This window comes from Spodoptera frugiperda, chromosome 26 (genome assembly GCF_023101765.2).
Source record: "Spodoptera frugiperda isolate SF20-4 chromosome 26, AGI-APGP_CSIRO_Sfru_2.0, whole genome shotgun sequence".
In the NCBI taxonomy this organism is placed as follows: domain Eukaryota; kingdom Metazoa; phylum Arthropoda; class Insecta; order Lepidoptera; family Noctuidae; genus Spodoptera; species Spodoptera frugiperda.
In genome coordinates, this window is record NC_064237.1 from 13,871,302 (window position 1) to 13,893,592 (window position 22,291).

General features: G+C 39.6%; 1 protein-coding gene and 1 long non-coding RNA gene across 7 annotated transcripts; one reads left to right on the forward strand and one right to left on the reverse strand.

Moving 5' to 3' along the window:
* The first annotated feature begins 24 nt into the window (after positions 1–24).
* Positions 25–9,400, forward strand: LOC126912486 (N-sulphoglucosamine sulphohydrolase-like). Of its 2 annotated transcripts, none has more exons than XM_050704793.1 (10): positions 25–168; positions 3,816–3,945; positions 5,259–5,410; positions 5,552–5,708; positions 5,891–6,065; positions 6,578–6,641; positions 6,725–7,036; positions 7,502–7,674; positions 7,757–7,886; positions 9,028–9,400. In XM_050704793.1, exons 1-10 carry the CDS (start codon positions 60–62, stop codon positions 9,165–9,167), a joined length of 1,542 nt encoding a protein of 513 aa, XP_050560750.1. In that variant the 5' UTR covers positions 25–59; the 3' UTR covers positions 9,168–9,400. The 2 variants fall into 2 exon arrangements, with proteins under 2 accessions (XP_050560750.1, XP_050560751.1); XM_050704794.1 differs by having other exon boundaries at positions 5,274–5,410.
* On the reverse strand, positions 9,395–22,184 carry LOC118263970 (uncharacterized). 5 transcript variants are annotated; one of them, XR_007707189.1, is made up of 6 exons: positions 22,058–22,184; positions 21,719–21,830; positions 21,399–21,536; positions 18,548–18,734; positions 14,071–14,225; positions 9,395–13,727 (listed from the first exon to the last, which is right to left on the reverse strand). It is a non-coding gene; the product is annotated as an uncharacterized LOC118263970 (long non-coding RNA). The 5 variants fall into 5 exon arrangements; XR_007707190.1 differs by having other exon boundaries at positions 14,067–14,225; XR_004782635.2 differs by having other exon boundaries at positions 9,395–14,225; positions 18,563–18,734.
* Positions 22,185–22,291: the final 107 nt, after the last annotated feature.

Sequence of the window (22,291 nt, forward strand, 5' to 3'; positions counted from 1 at the left end):
ACTGGACACGTCAAGTATCTGCCAGTTATCAGCTGACAGCCGCTAGGCTGGCTGAAAACATGGCGTACGAATCGAGTATTGTTTACACCCTGATAATTTGCTTCTTTATCACTGATACCGCATTATCTGATAAAGGTAGTAAACCTGGAAATGTTCTTATATTCTTAGGTGAGTTAGAAATCATATTGCAATGCTATACTTAAGTTTTAAACCGTGGTCGCTCATATGAGTTATATGTTATCGTTATCAAATCGGTCTGACACGCAAGACAGCTGTATACGTGTTTAATGTCTATTGTCCACTTGCTTGCATGCAGCTCTGCTGTGCATGACGGGCACAAACTTATACATATAAAACCAATGACGTTGACAAAAAAAGTAATTGTCAGTTACTAGTTTACTACCCAAGTTCACGGAAACAGCCAAGCAGGTGATTGAACTACCAAAATGACGTGACGGCTGTGTTTAGCCAGTATGAATGTTGAATAGAATCTGTATTATTAAATAATTTAATTTTTTAGTTTATGGGTAAGCTAAACCTGTAAATGGTTTAGCTGCTTCACTGTTGGGTATATTGAATCTATATTTTCTATCCTATAATGGGGTTGTTGTTTTATATTATTTATATTAGGAAAAAAGCCGTAACGAAAAAAAGTTTAACTAACAACATTTAAAACTATGGTAACACTTAAGTAGTACGTTGAATGAATGTCACCAGCTAGATAAATGATCGGGTTTGTTTTGCGAAACTTATTTTTCTGTTAAAAAAAAAATGGAATTTTAACCCATTCGCTGCGGCAGAAAAAAAAAACTTTTATTAGACAGGTGCGGGCCGGTTTTCGTCGCTTTAAAAATATGTGCCCTGGTTGCAATTTTTTTTTGTGACTGGTTTTCGTAAAGATATACTTAAGCAATTTTAAAAAGACGCCGATTGGCGTATTCCGCACCTGAATATTAATAAAAAAACGCCGTCGAATGGGTTAAATGAATAAAACTTAGAAGTTTAACGTGTAAATAAACAATTTGGAGCGGAGCTCGGCTAATTATATTTCGGGTGTAAATTTATGTTTATTAGAACAAGAAGTTAATTTTTATTGAATTTACATGGTATTTTTGCTCAAACAGCGGTTATGACAGGTAGGAATTGTATTACTGTTTATATTTTATATGCCAGAAGTGTAAAACCGATCAGTGGGTCATCTTAGGGGCGAACCTACTAAATAAAAGATTTAAAATCTAAAAAATAAGGAATGTTTACTTCGCACTTATAATTCAGATTTGTCTGGGTGGTATTGCTTGGTAATAACTGTGCAACTGGCTTTTGATTTTTTGTTTCAGGAAAATCTGAAGTGTTTAGTTAATTAAAAATAGCGGAAAATTCGAAACCCACGAGAATAAGTGACCGGCCGTCCTTAAAAATAATCGGATATTTCGATATTCTGCATTTGATAAAAAACAGATATTTTAGTGTGAAAAACAGTTACCATCTTTAAGATAACTTTGAGTGCGTAATATTGGTTTAACATTGAAATAAAATAAAATTATGATTTGACTTAAGCCTGATTTTGCCGGTTTTAACAATTAATATATATGTGGTAATTTTGTAAGAATGTCTTTTATTTGAATGAACTAGAAATCGAAACTATCAAATACCAAATGAAAGAAAAGCAGCCTTCTTTTCTAATATCAACCAAAAATCCATTTTCGAATGCGCTATTAAGGACGAGATCTCGTTATTGCGAGATCGAGATTGCATTCCCTATTGTCAAGAACAGGGGCCTACTCCGTTTCTCGAATCCGAAGTTTCGTTTAATTTTGATTTACTAATGAAATTACTTAAAATAACGTTTTATTTTTAATTTCAAATCAACACAAAGGTTCGCAATAAATGGAATTATTGTAGTACGTACGAAGTTTCGACAAAACTTCGTTTTTCATTGAATTACGAGTAGACCCCCAGGTCCAGGTTAGGGTTGCCATATACAAATTTACAAAAGCCGGACTACGTACAGTAAAAAGACGGACATTTTGCCGGATATCGTATATTTATAGTTTAGCATATTTGACACTAATATAATTATCTATACATGCATTATTACATAGTGCATACAGGGATCATTGCCGGCTGATGTCTCATTTCACTAAATTTAAAATTGTTCTACGGGTCTCTGTGAGTTGGCTTCGGCTCCTCGTATGCCTTCCAAAGGTCCGGGACCCTGTGGCCCCGTGCTAGGAAAAGAATAGAATACAAATATATATAATAGTTTTTTTTTAAACCTAGAATAAAATATTACATTTCAGTTTTTTTTTTTTTGTAACGGGATCACTAATCAACACTATTTTCCCAGTTATTTTGAAAACAAATAAACAAGGTGATCATATTTTCCAATGAAAGTACATGTCTTCATACTTCTAGACTATGTGTAATCTTAAGAGTGGGAGAGCCAAGCTTCGGCACGAATGGGCCGGCTTGACCGGAGTGATACCACGGCCTCACAGAAAACCGACGCGAAACAAAGCTTGCGTTGTGTTTCGTAGTGTGAGTGAGGTTACACAATTCCCCCCTTCCCAATCTTCGCCATCCCCGATTCCCGAACAACAACCCTTAAATTCCTAACTCCCAAAAAGCCGGCAACGCACTTGTAACGCCTCTGCTGTTTCAAGTGTCCATGGGTGGCGGCGATTGCTTGCCATCAGGTAATACGTCTGCACGATTACCGGCGTGTTTCATAAAAAAAACCGACAAATTCCTGATATTAGTACCTATATTAGTACCTGTAGGTATTGTAATTTTTCACAGATTTGGTGACTTTGTAAAAAAAATACTTTTAATTAATACAGGTCGGAGGGTGATGTGAGCGATACGTTAGGCGAGAGCCTCCTTCGAATAAAACAATAAAATCTTCAGAATAGAATCTCGGGTTAATTTTCGGATCCATGCTGCACTAACAGTACAATATATTCTTAGTTTTTATACTGCTTGCAGACGTATTTTCAGCGAGCGGTGTGCAACACCACCCTCTCGCTCGCAATTAAAATAAAATCTTCGTAATGTAGGTACTGAGTGTTTATGTCCGGTAATTGCATTGTTACATTAATTAGGCTACTGATGGGGCCGGACATTTCCCACTGACTATTCTGAGAAGAAATGCCGAAACAAACTCGGAAGCCTCAGTCATTTTCAAAGTGCAATCATTAACAAAGTACATCAAACTCATCAAAGATAAGTCCACTCTTATTGTGATAATGTTCACTGTTATTATCTCGAACTCAATAACAGGTTCACAACACTGATTCTAATGATTGCAATCACTGAACACTAATCGAATGATAGTATTTCCAGTAAGTAGTTGTTCGCTCAGACTCGCCAATACAAGATTAGTGCTGTGGTGCGATGTTGAATCGTCAACCGTAATTTCCCCTGTTCGGCGGGGGTGACGTCACAATCACAATTAATTATAACAGCGCGCCTGTATTCATTTGTTGTCACCCATTCGTTTTAGAGTAGGTACCTAGGTAAATATTGAAGTCCCGTATTAATGACTCTTCCGACTACATATGTATATATAGTACAAATAATTTCTTCATATCATTTTGAATTATTTTACCAACATAATATCTATCTCGTTATTAAGTTACGGGAGTTTGAAAAAAAGAACCACATCCTGCGTTTCGAGCCGGAACCCAGTAAACCCGCTAGGTAATCCACAGCCCCGGATCAGGCATCAGTCCTACTGGGCCCCATTTGTGGTGGTATGAATGTAATATGGCTACTGAACGTACTCACATAAATGATTGTACTTGTTTCATTTGCAGCGGATGATGGAGGTTTCGAGCTCGGCGCGTACATGAACAACATCTGCCAGACTCCGAACATCGATGCCCTTGCCAAGCGTGGTCTACTCTTCAACAATGCCTTCACTTCAGTTAGCAGCTGCTCTCCAAGGTTCCGAACAATACTATATTTAAACAATAGCTTATTATTTGAAATAACTAAAAAGTAAAACACACCTAGGTAGGTACGCTGTTTCACCATTCGTTCATCTAACTTTTTATGAGATAAAGCCAGAAGGATGGTAAACGAGAAGCTTGATAGCCTGATGGTAAGCAATTAGCGCCAGCACGACTTGTTTGCTGTGCAGAGCAGCCAATTATATCGATCTCAATTTTCGATTTGTTTCTTTCCATATGGAATGTAGGAACATATGCTATGCATCTTAACCGGCTGGGGCGAGAGTGTAAGTTACGGTCTATAGGTCCGACTTTAGGGCGGCGTCACCCAGATTGACTTTGGCTGACAGCCGTGCCTACATCTTTATTAATTTATAAAGTTGAGGGCTTACAAGTACTTACCTACCTGTATGTACCTACACAATTGGTATGTAAACTAATATCATATCGCTAAAGAGTTTGTTTGTTTAAACAAGCTGATCTCCGAAACTATTAGTTCGCATTGAATATTGTAATGTACATAATTATTTTTGTAATAACCAACTATCGTGAAACACACCAAACTCACAAAAATCACGGTTAACTCACGTAGGTACATTAATGAAGATATAAGCTCTCTCTCAGTAGGCTGCGGCTGCGCGACGTCGCCGCGTCTGCGCACGCTGTTAATGATGAAGTCCCTCTGTGACTCGAAACTTGTAGAGCTTTTCCATTAGTGAACGTGAGTAAACCGTGATTTTTAGGTAACTTATTATGTAATTACTAGCTTATGCCAGCGGCTTCGACCGTCTTCCTTTGTGATAAAGCCTTGTGAGTTATTCCAGACCATAGTCTAACGCTGTACCAAATTTCATTCCGATCCCTTTAGCGGTTTTGACGTGATTCAGTCACAAACATACACACACTTTCGCATTTATATTATTAGTAAGATAGTAAGATGTATTATTGTGTTGGATAGTATTCGAAACTGCGCGGGATTAGAAAATAATTATATATAAATAAATAAATAAATAAATAATATATAATTATCTATAACAAGCAACTCGCTCGTTGTTTTGCTGATTTCAATTTCCTATTGATATGTAGTGTGAAGTTTTAATAGCCTGTATAGACGTCTTCGATAAATGGACTCTTCAACACAAAAATAATTATTCCATGCGAACCAGTAGTTCTGGAGATCGGCGCGTTTAGATTCTTCAGTTTTATAATAAGCAAATAGATTTTCTTTGTGTGAACAAATTAATGTGAGCAGAAAGTGTAGTGCCACCTGCCGGGCTGGCTCCGTGGCGTGAGCAGCCTGATTGATAGACATGTTCCGCACAGCCGCGCCGCGCTGCTCACGGGCACGCCGAGCCACCAGAACGGCATGTACGGGCTGCACCGCACTGTGCACCACTTCAACTCCTTCGACACCGTCACCAGCCTGCCTAACCTGCTGAGCGCGCATAATGTCACCACCGGTGCGTATTTCTTTCTGTATATTTAAACATTTTTAATTAATAATTTATTGTTTTATGAGTAGACATCTAATATCTACCTCTCCTGAAACGTAGAACGACATACCTTTGAGAATTGCCTTCACGTTGATCGTTACTCGCCAGGTATTATCGGTAAGAAGGACGTCGGGCCGGCGCCGCAGTATAAGTTTGACTACGAGCAGACCGAGGAGAACAACCACGTGAACCAGGTCGGCCGGAACATCACGCACATCAAGCTGCTCGCCCGGGAGTTCCTCGCTAAAGCGAACCGTGACAAAAGGTAATAAACAATATAATTCCCGCGTAGTACTACACAGATTGTAGATAGCGAGTCCCAGATACATCTCGCGAGATTGGAAAATGAGTGGGCTTGTTAATTTGTTATTATACGCTCCCTCCCAAGTGTTTGCCTGGGTGGCCGGGTCTGCATAATGTATATATTGGATGCTTATTTATTTTCAGGCCGTTTCTACTGTACGTAAGTTTCCACGACCCGCATAGGTGCGGTCACACGGACCCGCAGTATGGTCCGTTCTGCGAACGGTTCGGTTCCGGCGAGGAGGGCATGGGGCTTATACCGGACTGGCATCCAATTTACTACCAGTGGGAGCAAGTGCAGCTGCCTTACTTCATCCAGGTAATGACGAGCTGCTGGCAGACACCAGACCTTAGCTAGTAGGTATCCGGAGCTGCGGACTACCTAGGGGGTTTACCGGGGCTCCGGCTCGAAAAGCAGGAGTTGGAACGGGGGTTTTTAGTCAGTAAGAGTCTGACACTTCCTCTCGCCTCGCCCAAGGCGGGAGAAGTAATTAGATGATTTCCCCCCCTCAAAAAAAAGCTAGTAGGTGTATAACTTCTATTTTTTGATGGTGTACCTAAATATTATGTATTCACATTACTATTGCAGAGACTTCATACGCACAAATAGGTAATTATATTCCTGTGTTTAATATACCCGTGGGAGTTTCACTCACAAGGATCATGTATGTGAACTTGTATGTTTGTAAACGCACCCACGACACAGGAGAAAATCCTAATGTGGGGCAACGTTTAAAAAAAAAAAAAAAAAAAGTACCTAGTTAAGTACATCATTATGTTCTTAAGTCCAGTAGTTTCGGTTGTGTAAAGATAGCGTCTTGTAATGCACAGGACACGGAAGCGGCTCGGAGAGACATCGCGGCCCAGTACACGACCATGTCGCGGCTAGATCAAGGTACAATAACATAACTAGTAGGCACTAGCAGGGCAGTGGTACGTCGCCCGCGCGGCTATATCTAACATTCCTCGCTTCAACAGGAGTAGGGCTGGTGCTCCAAGAGCTGCAGAGCGCCGGCCACGCGGACGACACCCTCGTCATATACACGTCGGACAACGGCGTCCCGTTCCCGTCCGGCCGCACCAACATGTACGACCCGGGACTCCGCGAGCCCTTGATCATTGCCTCGCCGGACGCGCGCGCGAGGAAGAATGAAGCATCGCATGCGATGGTCAGCCTGCTGGACATCATGCCTACAGTGCTGGACTGGTTCAACATTCCCTTCTCGCAGGAAAACAATGACATACTACCACCGGATACAGCTAAGAGCTTGCTTCCTATTTTAGAAAAAGGTCAGTCAGTAATACTCTCTAATTAGTTACACAGCGTCCGGGCGACGGACCAATGTTGCATACATACACACAGGGTGGCCCTGAGCACACGGGAGTTTCGGGAGGTAGTTAACTGTTTTTGATGTGTGGGAGGAAACGCTCGGAGTCGTCACTGCCGCCCGGCGTGTCCTCAGGGATATGATCAGCGACGGTGACCCCTCGCGTCCATCACTGGTTCAGGCCATGGTGCGGACCGATTTTTGGTCAGTAAGAGTCTGACATTACACTAGTCTCTCGCTTCTACCAAGGCGGGAGAAGTCATTGGATGATTATCCCCGTCAAAAAAAGGATGACCCTGAAGTAGACATACTGATCGGCAAATTCCCTACTGTTATCAGAATAACTCACAGATACCTGTTGGAACCGATCAGCTGGTGCCATTAGAACGTGTAGTTCAGGGCCGCCCTGTATTTGTGGCTGTTGCAGAGCCCCCGCACTCCGAGGACGAAGCAGTGTTCGCGTCGCAGACTCACCACGAGGTCACCATGTACTATCCCATGAGAGCAGTGCGCACGCGCCGATACAAACTTATACATAATCTCAACTTTGGGATGCCTTTTCCTATAGACCAGGATCTCTACGTTTCACCTACTTTCCAGGTAAGTGTACATGATTTGTTTTAATTACACCTAAATATGTATTTCCGGAAAAGCGCCATTTATATGAGTGATGACCTCTCAGGACCTGTTGAACCGCACGGCGGGCAAGCAGCCCCTGCCGTGGTACAAGACCCTCCACCAGTACTACTACCGGCCGCAGTGGGAGCTGTACGACGTTCGCGCCGACCCCGCGGAGCTCAGGAACCTGCACGGTAAATATGTACCACACACAGTTTACACAATTACACACGCAGGCAGTATGTAGGCTACCTAACGTACATGTCGCTGGCGGATTGTATTATCTGCTGTCACGGCTAGCCATTTACAAAAAGGAGGGCCGTTTTGGGATACGGCGGCTGAACGACAAGCCGGATTGTTAATGCGAGCTACAATATGGCGGCCCATGTTTAGCCTCTACACTTATTTTTTTTAAACTGACATGGTCACTAACACTATTATTAGAACTTATGACGGGATATTTACCATGTTTATTCATGAATAAACTGAATAAACATCATATTCATCATGAATAAACATGGTAAATATCCCTTCATAAGTTCTAATAATAGTCTAGACTTATTGTAATTATTTGTCTGGGTAACAATGACCATTATTCATTATTGTCATCTGAGACTATGTATCATTATTTTTTTTTTAATTCTCTAAATTTACATTTTTAAATACTACACATACAAAATTAATTCATTATTTTGTTTATTTTTAAGTGTAATAAATATTACTAGTGGTCGCCTAGTGGTCGAAATTCGACCATATACGATTTAATTTACAATACCACTTAACATACGTTCAAGGATAATTTTTATTTAACTCAAACTCAAACAAACTCTTTTATAAAACTCTATTCATATGAGACGTCAGAATATCATCGCAATGTCTATTGATTTTGACGTTTTGTCAAATACGATCAGATACTATGCATGTGTGTGTAATGTTTTATTTATTGATTATAGATACTTTATAAGCATTATTTTTGAAAAATATTAGCGTGCTGCACTTCTCCTATACATAAACTATAAGTGTACCAAATTTTATGCTCCTACGTCCGCGCAATTTTCGTAAAAAGCGGTCCAAAGTTTTTGCATCACGTATTAATATATAGATTATTACCCTGATAACCCAGCTTCATTGTAGTAGTAGAGATGATACGTTTTTGTAGAAAATCATAATTATAATCACCAATTCTGTCGAACATTTTTATGATAAAAATTACTGTTTTTGACCTTGAATATTATTTTTTTAGCAAATGTGGGATCGGCGGGGATTTTGGACAATTTAATCAGTAAAATTGTAATAATAAAATGATAGAGTTATATCGATATACACTGTCCGCAGGTAAGCCGGCGCTGGCGGGCGTGGAGGCGGCGCTGCGCGCGCGCCTGCAGCGCTGGCAGCGCGCCACGGCCGACCCGTGGCAGTGCGCGCCCGGCGCCGTGCTGGAGCGCGCCGCCTGCCGCCCGCTGCTGCAGCGCTAGCAGCGCTAGCTCGCCTTTACTATCTTACTGCCTCGCAGTATTGTACTCAATTATACTCACTAGACTAGATTGTTCTCACTACAGACGTTTCATTCATGCGCTTAATAATTATTGTAAAAAAATGTAGCCTAGCCCATTTTTATAATGTTACTACTTACTACGATTTTAAGAAATAAAGAATAGTGAGACTGCCATTGTGATCTCGACATTGCAAATAAAACTACGTCTTTAAATGCTTGTTTTTATTTCTTGATTCCAACGTTAAAAATACATTCGAGTAAACAATAAGTTATACATTAAACAAATACAACGCAACTTGTTCCTGGTTTCCTTTAAAGGTGACCAACGATTTTCCAAAGGTAGAAGAAACGTTTTCGCTTACACAACCCAGGAGAATCTGAATTATAAATCATGAAAGTGTCTACTGACTGCGACGCGTCATTGTCATTTGACAATAGACGGCTCTCAAATGACAAATACTTGCCTAGAATCTATAAAAACTGTCCACGAAGCAGCATCGTTATATCCGCCTGTCGTCATGTGCGCGCATGACGCGTCGCGGACTGTAGGTCTCACCCGAAGGCCCATTATCCGCCTAACCGCACAACATAATATGTCCACTTTCATCAATTGACGATTGCATGACGATTACAAGGCATAAGCTTGCCTCTTACCTAGAAACAATCAAAACTGATTAAAAGCGCGTCAGTTGACGAATGCATGCGTCGTGTGAGTAAAGCTACGTTGTCGTTCAGTGGACGCAGTTTTGACTGTCACTACGCACGATGCAAGCAACCGTTTTGCAATCGCAAATAGACGACAACGTGTGTATGACGTGCGGACAGTTGGCCTAACTAATAATATGGTACTTAAGTACAACAGAGGTACAACGTTAATACTGATGATGCATACATACCAACTTATTACCGAGAAGCAAATACAAAGAGATGATCTGGGGGCACGGCAGTGCCCCCGCCAAGTTGAGCAAAAAAGCGGTACAGCCTTCCATTCTTTTCTCGAAGCCATTAAGGCGTATTTCGGCCGCCTATAACTTCGTTGTGGATAAAACAAGAAGCCTGAATTTTCAGATACTGAGCAGGCATTGTACAAACCGTGGTTTAAGAATTATAACTTGTCAAAGTTTCGAAATTTTGCCACTTACTGAGTGACCGATCACCAAAAATTTAAGGCACTTCTAGCAGACATAGAAGCTTCAGAGTACAATTAGTGTTTGGTACCTACATCATTTCGGTCCAGTTTTCTAGATAAATCAAAACTTTGTAAACCCATATTAAATGTATGACATTGGCCATCACAAGTATATAAAGGTTGGCAGATAACTTGGCAAGATTTTGTACCTAATCATTTTTTTCAATAGTCAACGCAACGTCCCCGCGCATGCGCACGATGCTTGTGAGGATCAATCCCTGTGCGACTGGCGGAACTTTCTTATTATAAAAAAAAAAATGCCAAGTTACATGCCGAAGACTATACCTACTTGTGTTTTCATTCTCGTATTACATGTATTGTTTAGTCTATTGCATGATTACCTACGTGCGGAGACCAAGTCAATTTCTTTTATTTAAAACGTAAAATTAATGTGATAACAATTTACATAATAACTTAAGACAGAAGGTCCTAAATAAAATAACCGACTTGGTATTACATGGATCTCACAACTTTTTATGGTAGAAAAACTGATGACGTACGAGACTTTTTTTTTTTTTTTTTTTTTGGGACAAGCCCGCCACAACCTCCCATACCGCTGCAACTCCTGTAAGCCAGGATCTACAGTAGATACAAACATGAAAACACCGGAACATTGAAGTCCGGCGCGTCCCAGGGAAATGAATGACTGTCTTGGATCCCGCAACGAAACAAATCAGATGTTATTAGAGGAGAAGAAAAGAAAACGATAGTTTCCACTTCCCTCGGTGAATTTAATGCAGGAGACAGGATGACTTAAGCCTTAAGGCACAAAAGAGACTGCACAACTGGGAGAAGCCCAGTCGCCAAGCACCACGGAAATTTTACTTAAAACTAAAATATTAAATGCTAATACTAAATGGGTCCTATGCGTGAGCTGTTATACTTGCTTCCAATAATAGGTATGGCAAAAACGCCTAAACGCACGGAAATTTGCTCGAGACTCCACAAGGTCCGTGTAATAAACTACACCTGATGAAACAATTAAATTATCCAACATAGTGTCACGCTCAGATTGCCAGAGACCACACTCCCAGAGTATGTGATGGGCGGATTGCTCATGTTGCAACTCCGCTGTCGAACATTGGCACCATGGTGAATCAACGAGTTTAAATGAGAACAATTTGCTTTTAAAGTTGCCATGGCCAGTAAGAAATTGGGCAACACAGTGATCCACCTCCAACCATGTCCTCTCCAGACGCTCATGCACGGATGGAAAGAATTGATAGAGGTGGCGGCCCTTGGTAGAAGATTCCCATCTACACTGCCACTCAGTCAGAAGTTCATCCCAGACGTCCGTTAAAGGCTTGAGCAATCTATCAATTTTGCTTCGATCACGTTGTGCTAGAAAGTTTGCGGAAAAGTTAGGTCTCGCATTATAGTACATGGCAGCACGTCGCTGCACCTCAAGATCGACTGGAAGTAGTCCCGCGAGCACAGGTAGGGCCTCTGTGCTAACCGTCCTATAAGCCTTACACAGAAAGATCAAGGCTAGACGCTGACCTTGGAGAAGCTTTCGCCGTACCGCGCCTATTGTGGCCCTATCAGCCCACACTGGTGCCCCGTAGCACACGCATCCCAGGTAGGTTGCTCCGTAGATGGTTCTGAGCGTAAGAAAAGAGAGACCCCAGGTAGCCTTCGAAATTCGCGTGAGCGCATAGAAATTGTTTTTGGCTTTCTCACTAATAGTCTTAAGGTACGAGACTTGGTATTTTTTACGGGATGTTTTTTATAATTTCCCTTTATAATGCGTGACAACTCACGGGGAGGGCGGGACGTTACAAACCACGCCCCTCTGTATTTTACTTCTAGCGGTTCCATACCACAAAAGCGTTGCCAGTTGTGTGTGACACGTTCTGAACGCTTATAACATATTTAGATTACACTTTTTTACTTTTAATATCACCAGTTACTCCCGCGCATATTCACCCGCTCTGCTCGGCTTCTATTGATCGTAGCGTGAAACTTTATAGCCTTCCTCTATAAATGGACTATCCAACGCAAAAATATTTTATCAAATCGGACCAGTAGTTACGGAGATTGGCGCATTCAAACAAACAAACTCCACGTTATTTTGTGTCACGGTGCACAATCTCGTAATGTTTTCACTTCTTTGTACTTGCTTCATGCTTCTAACCTACATATAAACCCCATCCTAAGTAGCTGAGAGTAGTGTCGGTAAGTAACGTCTCATATCGCTACATAACGGCGCATGCGCGCATGGCAGCTCGAGCTCTACGATATGAGACAAACAAATCAACTTAAACTAGTGTTAGTAATTTATTTACAAGAACGTGTGAATTTTCACCCAGTGGCGCAGCAGAGTGCAATCTCATCGGTCTTTGGATACGCTCGGGAGACTGTTTGCGGCGGCGCGCAGCCTCCCGCTCATTTCCCTCGTGCTGGCGTAAGACTCATCCGTGTGCGGCTCCGCAAACATAGCGGACTACGTCGCCACGTCGCCACGTCGCCATGCGTGTCTCAACAGTTTCCTGAACGAATGCCGTCTGCGCTTAATTATTGGTCCAAAGATTGCAAGTGTTGAAAGATTGGCAAAAACTTTAAAAGAGTAACAACTAACTTTACTGGTCTTGAACCACGTGCAAATCTTCGAACCACAATATTACATCGTACAGCCAGCGACCTGCATGCCCTCTCTATCTCTATATCCACATTGTCTTTAAGATCCTCAGTGATCCAAGTACTTAAACTTAGTCACCCAATTCAGACAAGTCACCGGGCAAGAAACCAGGGGAATATTTGATAGCGCCCGCTTTACACATAACAAGTTTATTCTTTTTGACTTTATATCTGAACACACGGGCACTACGTAGTACTCACACGTCGCTACAATTGTCCTTGGGGCACTGATCGAGGGGCTCAGCAGCACCATGTCATCCGCGTGGCTAACACACTTCATGTAACGCCATCAACATGGCAGCCGACTCCGGCACTGCCGCGCCCGGCGACCAGCTGCTCCATGTACAAGTGAAGGCGGCGGGTCCTTAACCCCGTACTCCGGCTCGTATTCCTCCTGATTGAGCTTCCGCCCACGTTACACTATTTTTCCGGTTACCGCACCAGTAACGAAACGAGGATTTAACCAGGTGTGGTACTTTTGTTTCATTCTCGAACACATTGTTTCATTGTATTCCACAGCGCCTCATCGGTCACCAGGTCCAACCTTTGCCAGTTCCAAAAAATAAGCAAATGCAGTCTTGTCTAGGCACAGAACGGCACTCTCCGTGGATAGGCCGGGTTTGACCCTAAATTGTCATGGAGATCAATGTGTTCAACTGTTTGTCTAGCAAGCTGTCCGACACGTTGGCGACTATTGTAGCCAATGACATTAGCCTGTAATTAGACACATCAGAGGCATCAACCATTCAATATTTACTGTATATAAATGACAAAATGCTTTCTCGTTGTCGACACACCCACAAGGTATACCACGACACGAGTATTATACAACCGTGTTTATAACGTCAATTACAATTCAGCCGAGTGGTCGACTACTCACGAGTAGTTTTATCGATAAGTAGGTATATCTATCATTACTTTTGCAAAAAGAAATGCAAATGCTAGTCAGCAGAAATTAAGTTGAAATGTCGAGAATATAGGTACAGAGCGAGACCTTGGTGTCTTAACAAAAGGTGATATTATTCATAAAGTTAAAGTAGTCTGCCTGCTTACCTACCTACTGACGTATCGAAGTCGTTCATACATTGACTTGGCGCTCGTTTACGAACTCCATAACAATTACAAGTGGCCACTTCGTGTAGTTTGCTCATTGCAGCCATCGCCGGAATAGAGGACACAAAGACGGCTGACTGGCACCGCCCCGCTGCAACCCTGTAATGTAACGAAGGATGAGGACACATCCAGCGAATATACCACTACTCCATGAAACATAGGATGATCTCAGTGACGGTAAAATTACGCCTAGAAATTAGTAGTAGGGTAAACTACCCAATTATCAGCACTTTAAGAGTTAGTCCTAATTTAAGCCAACTTATTATTGTGAAAAAAAGGCTTTTATTCGTTAAGGCAAATTTTATAGTTATAATATTTAATAAGGAAGACGATAATAAAAGAAAAACACGGCTGACCTCTATCCAAGATTATTTAGACAAGTAAGAATAAAAAATGGGTCTGTCACCATTTACTGGCACCATCTCCACCAATTACTAGCATAGAGCAACCCAATTATCAGCACCTAAACATCACTGTTAGGAATTGCATTAAAAAAATTAGTTATATTATTAAAATCTGTTTTTAATTATTTTTTATATAGTTAGTAAGCAGGTAACAAAACAATTACTTATAATCTAATAATACTTTTATCTGTATAAGTCGAACAAAAAAAAGTGTCACGGCCGTACCATCTTTTTCTCGAAACTATTCAGGCCAATTTCGACCGCCTATAACTTCGTTGTGGATAAAACAAGAAGCCTGAATTTTCAGATACTAAGCAGGCATTGTACAAACATGGTATATTTGAATTTTCATTAAATTTTAACCATTAATTTAAGAATTATAACACGTCAAGGTTTCGAAATTTTGTCACTGACTGACAGATCATCAAAAGTATAAGGCACATAGAAGCTTAAAATGTTTGCGTAAAATTTGTATTTAGTACCTACATCAAGGGAAAAATCAAATATTTTGTAAATTCAGTCCAGTTTTTTTGAATACATCAACTGCATCAATAACTTTGTAATCCTAAATGTATGGGATTAGAAAGTTATTGATACAGTTACAATTTCATCACACCAATAACTTTGTAAACCCATATAAATGTATGAGATTACAAAGTTATTGATGCAGTTACATTTTATTGTTTAATAATGGAATAATTGAATCTACAAAAAGAAGTGAGATACCATCAAAAACATTCTGTAAACAAATCCAAGTCTCGCACCTCATCAGTTTATGTACCGTAAAAAAATATGAGATCCATGTAATACCAAGTCGGTTATTTTATTTAGTCCCTACTTAAGAGACCTTCTGTCTTAAGTTATTACCTATGTAAATTGTTATCATATCAATATTACATTAATTTTACGTTTTAAATAAAATAGATTGACTTAGCCATCGCATGAAAACACAAGTATACCAACTTTTGTTGACATTTCTCGTATTAAATTGTTTAGTCTATTTCATGACAACGAATTACGATGGTCTATTGCACGATAACGTACGATGGCCAATTATTATCTTTTTTTAACACCTTTCCGTTCAGATGTTTTTTCAGTAATCAAAATGTCCTGTAATTTGACTGGTGTTAGTAAATATTGTTGACTATCAAGACATACCAATTGCGCACTACTAAGACAATCTCCAGTATTATTATAACATTGTTTATTTGTTATAGAAGTTGTCGTAGCTTGCATACCATCTACAAAATCTTTTGCTAATATTACTGGTAATAAAACAAAAAATAAGAAGAGAAAAAATAAATAAAAAGAAATAAGAAGAGATGATGAAATTCTAGGGAAACCAATTTATCAGCATGCTTCTGATCCAATTATCAGCACCATGCTAACATTTGGATTTTGGTGGTATAAACTACTTTTACAAAACAAAATTAATTCTTTGCATAAAATAAACATAATTTACATTAAAAAATATGAAATTAGTATTTATGTACTTTTTTCCATTTATCAGCACCAGTGCTGATAATTTAGAATTTACAAAATATGCGATCCATTTATCAGCACTACGTATTTTACCAATTAATCACCAAAACCTCAAATTCTACTCTTCAGATTATCATCAAAAATTATCTCAAATATCAGAGAAATCAGTAGTTTCAATATTAAATTTGTAAAATATACAATATATCATAAAATGTAAACACGTGAAATTACCGGCGATCACAAGAAAAAGGCAAAAACAGAAGAAACTGCAAGACACAAATGTTTGTTTACATAATTTTCACCAATTTGAGGTCTCAAAGTATGATTTTCCCAATAGCAGGATTCCAAAAACATACATTTATTTATTTATTAGTGTGGAAACCCAAATTAGTAAGTGAAAACCTTACAATTGGTCGATTTATTCAGAGTGCTGATAATTTGGTGCAGTGCTAGCAATTGGGTAGTTGCCCCTACCGACGGCGACGGCGACGCAACAGTGAATCATCATGAATACACTAGAATTAGATATTTTATGAAAACTTAATTCATTCTTATTTTACATATCATGTTATTGAGTAATTTCTCATTAAACTAGACATCGGATTTAATCTTTGCATATATTTTATGCTTATGCATAATTTTATAGCATTATTGCATATTTTGGTACATTTCCGTGTAATGCGCTTATTTCAGTAGTCGTACGCGTTGTATTATGCCGTCAATGAGTTATTGCAACACATCTCAGCAATATGCCCGATGCATTCGAAACATTAGAAACTAAATACCTCCTTGCAAGTCCTTGGAAATATTAGGAAAATTGATTGAACAGAACGACCTTCAATGTCGCAAAATGTTCGTGGCAAATTAAATGCAGTTTTGTATACAAAATTTAGACTAAAACCACCCCGTTCAGGTCAGCCTTATTGGGCCTCGTCTGTGGTGGTCTGATGGCTCGTTGAGGTGCGCGCCGCACGCACGGGTCTGGTTCTGGTCGGGCAGTGAGCTACCCTTGCTCGCCGTCCGCAGACGTAAGTGGTAAGTGGGGACTTACAGTGCCCGGAAATTGTTGCCCGATCCGGAGTCTTCCGCGAGGGCCTTGTGAAAGGAGGGAAGGGGGGGTTGCTATAATGCCCACGCTTGGCAGGCGGCTTGGGAATGCAGTTTGGTCAGTGATATATTTTGAGAATGCTGCTTCCCGTTCTTTCGTGTCTGATCACAGTTTTGGGATGTACCCGCGTTCATTTTATATTTTAGTGAGCTAAATTATGTATAGTTTAGAATGCCCTAGTACCTTACACATTTTACTAATATCTGTAATATACAGGGTGTCCCTGAAATCGACGTCCAACGGGCACTAGATGATCAGCAAGGTTCCAACTATTATCAGAAAAATATAAAAAAATCTAAGTCCTACAGTTTTTAAATTACAGTGACTTATGTGTTATCCACGAAAAAGTACACCCTGTGCCAGTCTTTTGACTCTTGTTGCTACAAATCTTTATTTTTTCGTCTGCTATCTTCCTTACTTTATCCTGAAGAGTGCTCCAGTAATATGGAATCATAAATTCTTAGACAACTGCTTTAGATTGGAAAACATTGTTAGTTTTAGAGGAACCAAATACTCTGAATAAAATTTTCACCTTACTTTAAGTGACTGTACTGAATAAATTATGTAGTACATAATTTATTATTATTATTTTTGTATGTTCGTTACACATCACGGGACCACAGGGTCCCGGACCTTTGGAAGGCATACGAGGAGCCGAAGCCAACTCGCAGAGGCCCGTTGAACAATTTTACTTTAAAATTAAATGTAATGGGACATCAGCCGGCGATTATCCCTGTATGCACTATGGAAGTACACCAAAGGACAATCGCCGGCTGATGTAAGACTATTGTGCAATATGGAAGAAAAATGATTGGGTTATGGGTGTGAGTGGCTGATGGTCTGGTAAGTATGATAACTATGGAATACTATGGCCCCTGCCCCTGACCAATATTGAAAAATACGGATAAACAGGCAGGGGGTGACTCGCAAACTCAATTAATGGGCCCCCGGAAACGGCCGCTAGCATGTAGCGACAAGGGGGCAACATATCTTGAGCTGCTTGAGGAAGGAGAGGCATCCCACGGCTATCAGGGCAATCCCGGAAGTACGGTCAAGACCCCTACCAGCATCTTATTGGGATACATCCTTCCCCCAAGTGGAGTTGAAGGCAACTCCACTCTTGCGATCTCCACTCAAACCAGCCGGTTAAGGCAAGAATGAGGCAGGAGAGGCCGCTCCGGATAGTCACGAGTACTAACCGGAGTTAAAAAGTAGGGCCTCTCCCGGGAGTCAGGTCCGTGGGGTCGCCACTGCCCAACAGCTCGCCACAAGCTGCCATGCGGACTTTATTATTATTATTTATTAGATTTTTTTTATATTTTTCTGATAACAGTTGGAACCTTGCTGATCATCTATTGCCCGTTGGACGTCGATTTCAGGGACACCCTGTATAATTTAAATGAAAAGGAAAAAAGAAGCTAATATACCTTAAAGATAATAACCTGGAGGATTGAAGAAATAACAAAATTAGTTGTGAGTTATCATCTGGTAGGCACAAGGTACTGTCCGCACAGTCTAGTAGTCTTCATACAGCTGGTCAACACGTGTCATCTGCATCGCTAGTTTTTTGTCTAGTGCTTCAACATTCAGCAAATCTCTTTCAGTCTTCAATGCCTGTACAATAATTATTACAAGATTATGGAGCCTGAGGAGGGATCGCGGCCAGTGACTTGTATCAATGCTGGCCTGGACAAGTTTTCGATAAAGATTAATGTCTATGTTACACTCATAGTGATTAAATAGCTATTATCCCTTCGTATGTTTTGAACGTGGATCCACGTGAGACACAATGTGTTTTCTATTGTTGTCTTATATACGGCACACGAGAGGTTAAACCTAATCACTGGTCATTATACAATGTGATAGGGGTGAGACTTCTAACCCTTTAAGGCTGAGTACTACATCTAATTTTATCGACAAAAAAAATAATATGGGGTTTGAACCCCTAATTGAAAATATTGAAAAATAGTGATTTTTTCGGTAAAAATAATTCACAAATGATTTTTTTTCTCACCAAAACATTATCAAACATATGAAAAAAGTAATGAATTAGTTAGCCAAGGTTATTAGCTACCGTTTGTCGTAATTTTTTTGTTTCTACGACGCATACAACCTTTGATATCAAAAAAAGTAAAAAAAATATTAAAATAGCCATAACTTTTAGGGGGAGGGGATTCGACCCCTGACTTTTGTCGATAAAATTAGATATAGAACTCAGCCTTAACGGGTTAGAAGTCTCGCCCCTATCACATTGTATATAAAATCCAGATTCACTAGACAAAATAATAAATCAATCTCATTATTAGCAGGTTATAGGTAGTCAAAGTAATAATACATTTTTACCTAACCCAAAATGTCACAAGAGTCTCACTTGTAGGAATACAAATTAGTCTATAAGATTAAAGACTGCCTCGTTGGCCAAGTGGTCGGCCTTGTTAGTTAGGCCTAATGCCTTATCCCATTATTACCCCATACATAATTCTGATCAAACTAATTTGCTATAGTTTCAAGTGAGTTGCAATTAAATAATAATGTTGGTTAAAAATTTAATATGCAACAAAAGTTAACTGAATTGCTACAAAACTAGAGTGTAATTTAAAATCGCGTAGGAGCGAGTCGGCCCGCGGGCTAAGGCCGGCCGGCCAACAAGCCGAAGCTGCGGTGGTGAGCGAAACGTCTGCGACGATTAGCACGCGTGAGGCCACTGGAGAGCCGCAGTGCCGGAGTCATGACAAAAACTCTGCCTTAATGACACTTTGACACTCATAACTAAATCCACCCCAAGGTGCTGGATCATTTTAACATAACATTATTATCTATTAATGCTACTATTAATGCTCGTGTACATAAACGATTTGCCACTCATATTCGAAAATGAACCAAAAATGGTTCTGTTTGCAGATGATACATCACTGATTTTTAAAATAGGTCGACGTACGAATAATTTTGACGACGTGAACAGCTCCATTCTTCGAGTCTATGAGTGGTTTACTATTAATAACTTGGCGCTCAATGAGAAAAAACCAAATGTATTAAATTTTGCTTGCCAAACGTACAAAATAACGAATGTTATGTTGCTTTGAACGGACAAAAGTTAGAATTTGTTAAGGAGACTGTATTTTTGGGTATCACATTAGATGACAGATTACAATGGGGGCCCCATATAAAAGCACTTTCGGGGAGACTAAGCTCAGCTGCTTATGCAGTTAGACAGATTAGGCAGCTAACGGACGTAGGTACGGCAAGGCTTGTTTATTTTAGTTATTTTCACAGCATAATGTCTTACGGCATTTTGCTGTGGGGGCGAGCTGCGGATGTAGAATCAATTTTTATTTTGCAAAAGCGAGCTATTCGAGCAATATATAACTTGCCCCGTCGCGAATCTTTGAGAGAACTATTTAAAACTATAAACATTCTTACAGTGCCTTCTCAATTCATTTACGAAAATATTATGTACGTGAGAAAAAATCAACAATTGTTTGAAAAAAGAAGCGACAGACACAATTTTAATACGAGAGGTAAAAATAAGTTAGCTATACCGCAATTCCGATTGTCCAAAGTGCAGAAATCCTTCATGGGATTTTGTGTTAAGTGTTACAATAAACTACCAACCACCATACTGAATCTGAACGAGAAAAAATTTAAATCTTGTATAAAGCGTGAACTGTGTAAACAGGCATATTATAAACTGTCAGATTATATTGAAGATAAAAATGTGTGGCAGCATGTTGGTCCGGCTCCACTGGACACTCGCTCACACTAGACAATGCTCTAATACGATCACTAGTTACACGTTAAATTAAAGTAGTAATTTATTCCAATGTAGTCTAGGGATCCTGTGGCATCAAGCAGTTATTTATTATTTTTTTATTTGAAAAATTAAATTAAAGATTATTTTTTATTTGTATAGAAGCATTATTTCAAAATTGTAAGTGTACATATGTGGGCACTATGTTTGAAACAACCCGCTTTTTCAATTTATATTCTTTACAAATTGGTTTTATTGTCCCATAGTTTTGACGTCGTATTGTCGTTACATTGTTCCTACATATATATACAATAGGTAAATGATCAAATAATGTATCAGAGATATTGTAAAAAACATTTTTTGAAAAGAGTAACGATGGAGTTTCTTGCTCGTTCTTCTCCATTCGAAGCAACACTTTGGAACGAGCGCCTAGCTTCACTGACAGACAGACTGACGGACAATTCAACTTGACGTTTCAAAAGTGCCTAATTTAGGATTAATTGAAATAAATGCTTTGACTTTTGACTTACCACAGCCATTATCTCATCCAGTCTTTTTGTTCTCAAGTATATGGTTTTGAAGTAAATCAATAGATACACATACAGCACAATAACAACTGCTACCAGTAACGCTTTCATCTTAGAAGACGAGAGGCTGATCATCTTGCCCTGCAACATTACACAGATCACGGTTACATTGTCAGCTCCTGTTCCTAAATACTTATCAGAATTGAAGGCCATGTATAGGAATGTGGGTGTAATATAAATATCTACAAGTCTATCTCACTGTACCGGAACTTGGCGTGCTATTGTGTTATTTTAATGAATACTGGTACAATAATTATACTTACTGGTTTTACCAGAACCTCCGGCACCTCGGCCACGAATCGAGACATTCAGAATAATTTATTTAATTATATTCTATACTGAGTCGCTACTGTAGCTTCGTACCTTTACTTCTACCTAAAGTTAAAACAAAAAATAATGTAAGAATAACAAGTAATATTTAATTAGAAATCAAACTTTGTTTATAAAATGTATTCAAGAAGGTAGTGTAACGCCAAAAACACAAAATATAACCGCGCACAAATTTCTAAATAACTAATTGATCAGTCTGAATACAATACTGATTTATTATTTAATAAAGAGAATAATATAAAATAAAAGTAGCTAAGTGAAAAGTACTCAACTCCACATACAAATCACTATAACATCTATTATTTAGAGCTAGATTCAACTTCAACATCGGACATGTCAAACCGCTGTCAAACCAAACTTGCTAGTTCATTCAGACACGGCAAAATCGCGCGTGTAGAGTATTCTATTCATGGAATTAATATGTACTACGTACAACAGTACATATTAATTCCATGATTCTATTCATATGAATTATTCGACGTAACTGCGCCGTTAATCAAGCCGCG

Bases quoted from the DNA above. Each gene is read 5' to 3' on its own strand.
- LOC126912486 (XM_050704793.1), top strand. From the start codon at position 60: ATGGCGTACGAATCGAGTATTGTTTACACCCTGATAATTTGCTTCTTT. The intron at 3,946-5,258 runs GTTCCGAACAAT...CCTGATTGATAG, and splicing joins GTTAGCAGCTGCTCTCCAAG to ACATGTTCCGCACAGCCGCG. The intron at 6,066-6,577 runs GTAATGACGAGC...TGTAATGCACAG, and splicing joins AGCTGCCTTACTTCATCCAG to GACACGGAAGCGGCTCGGAG.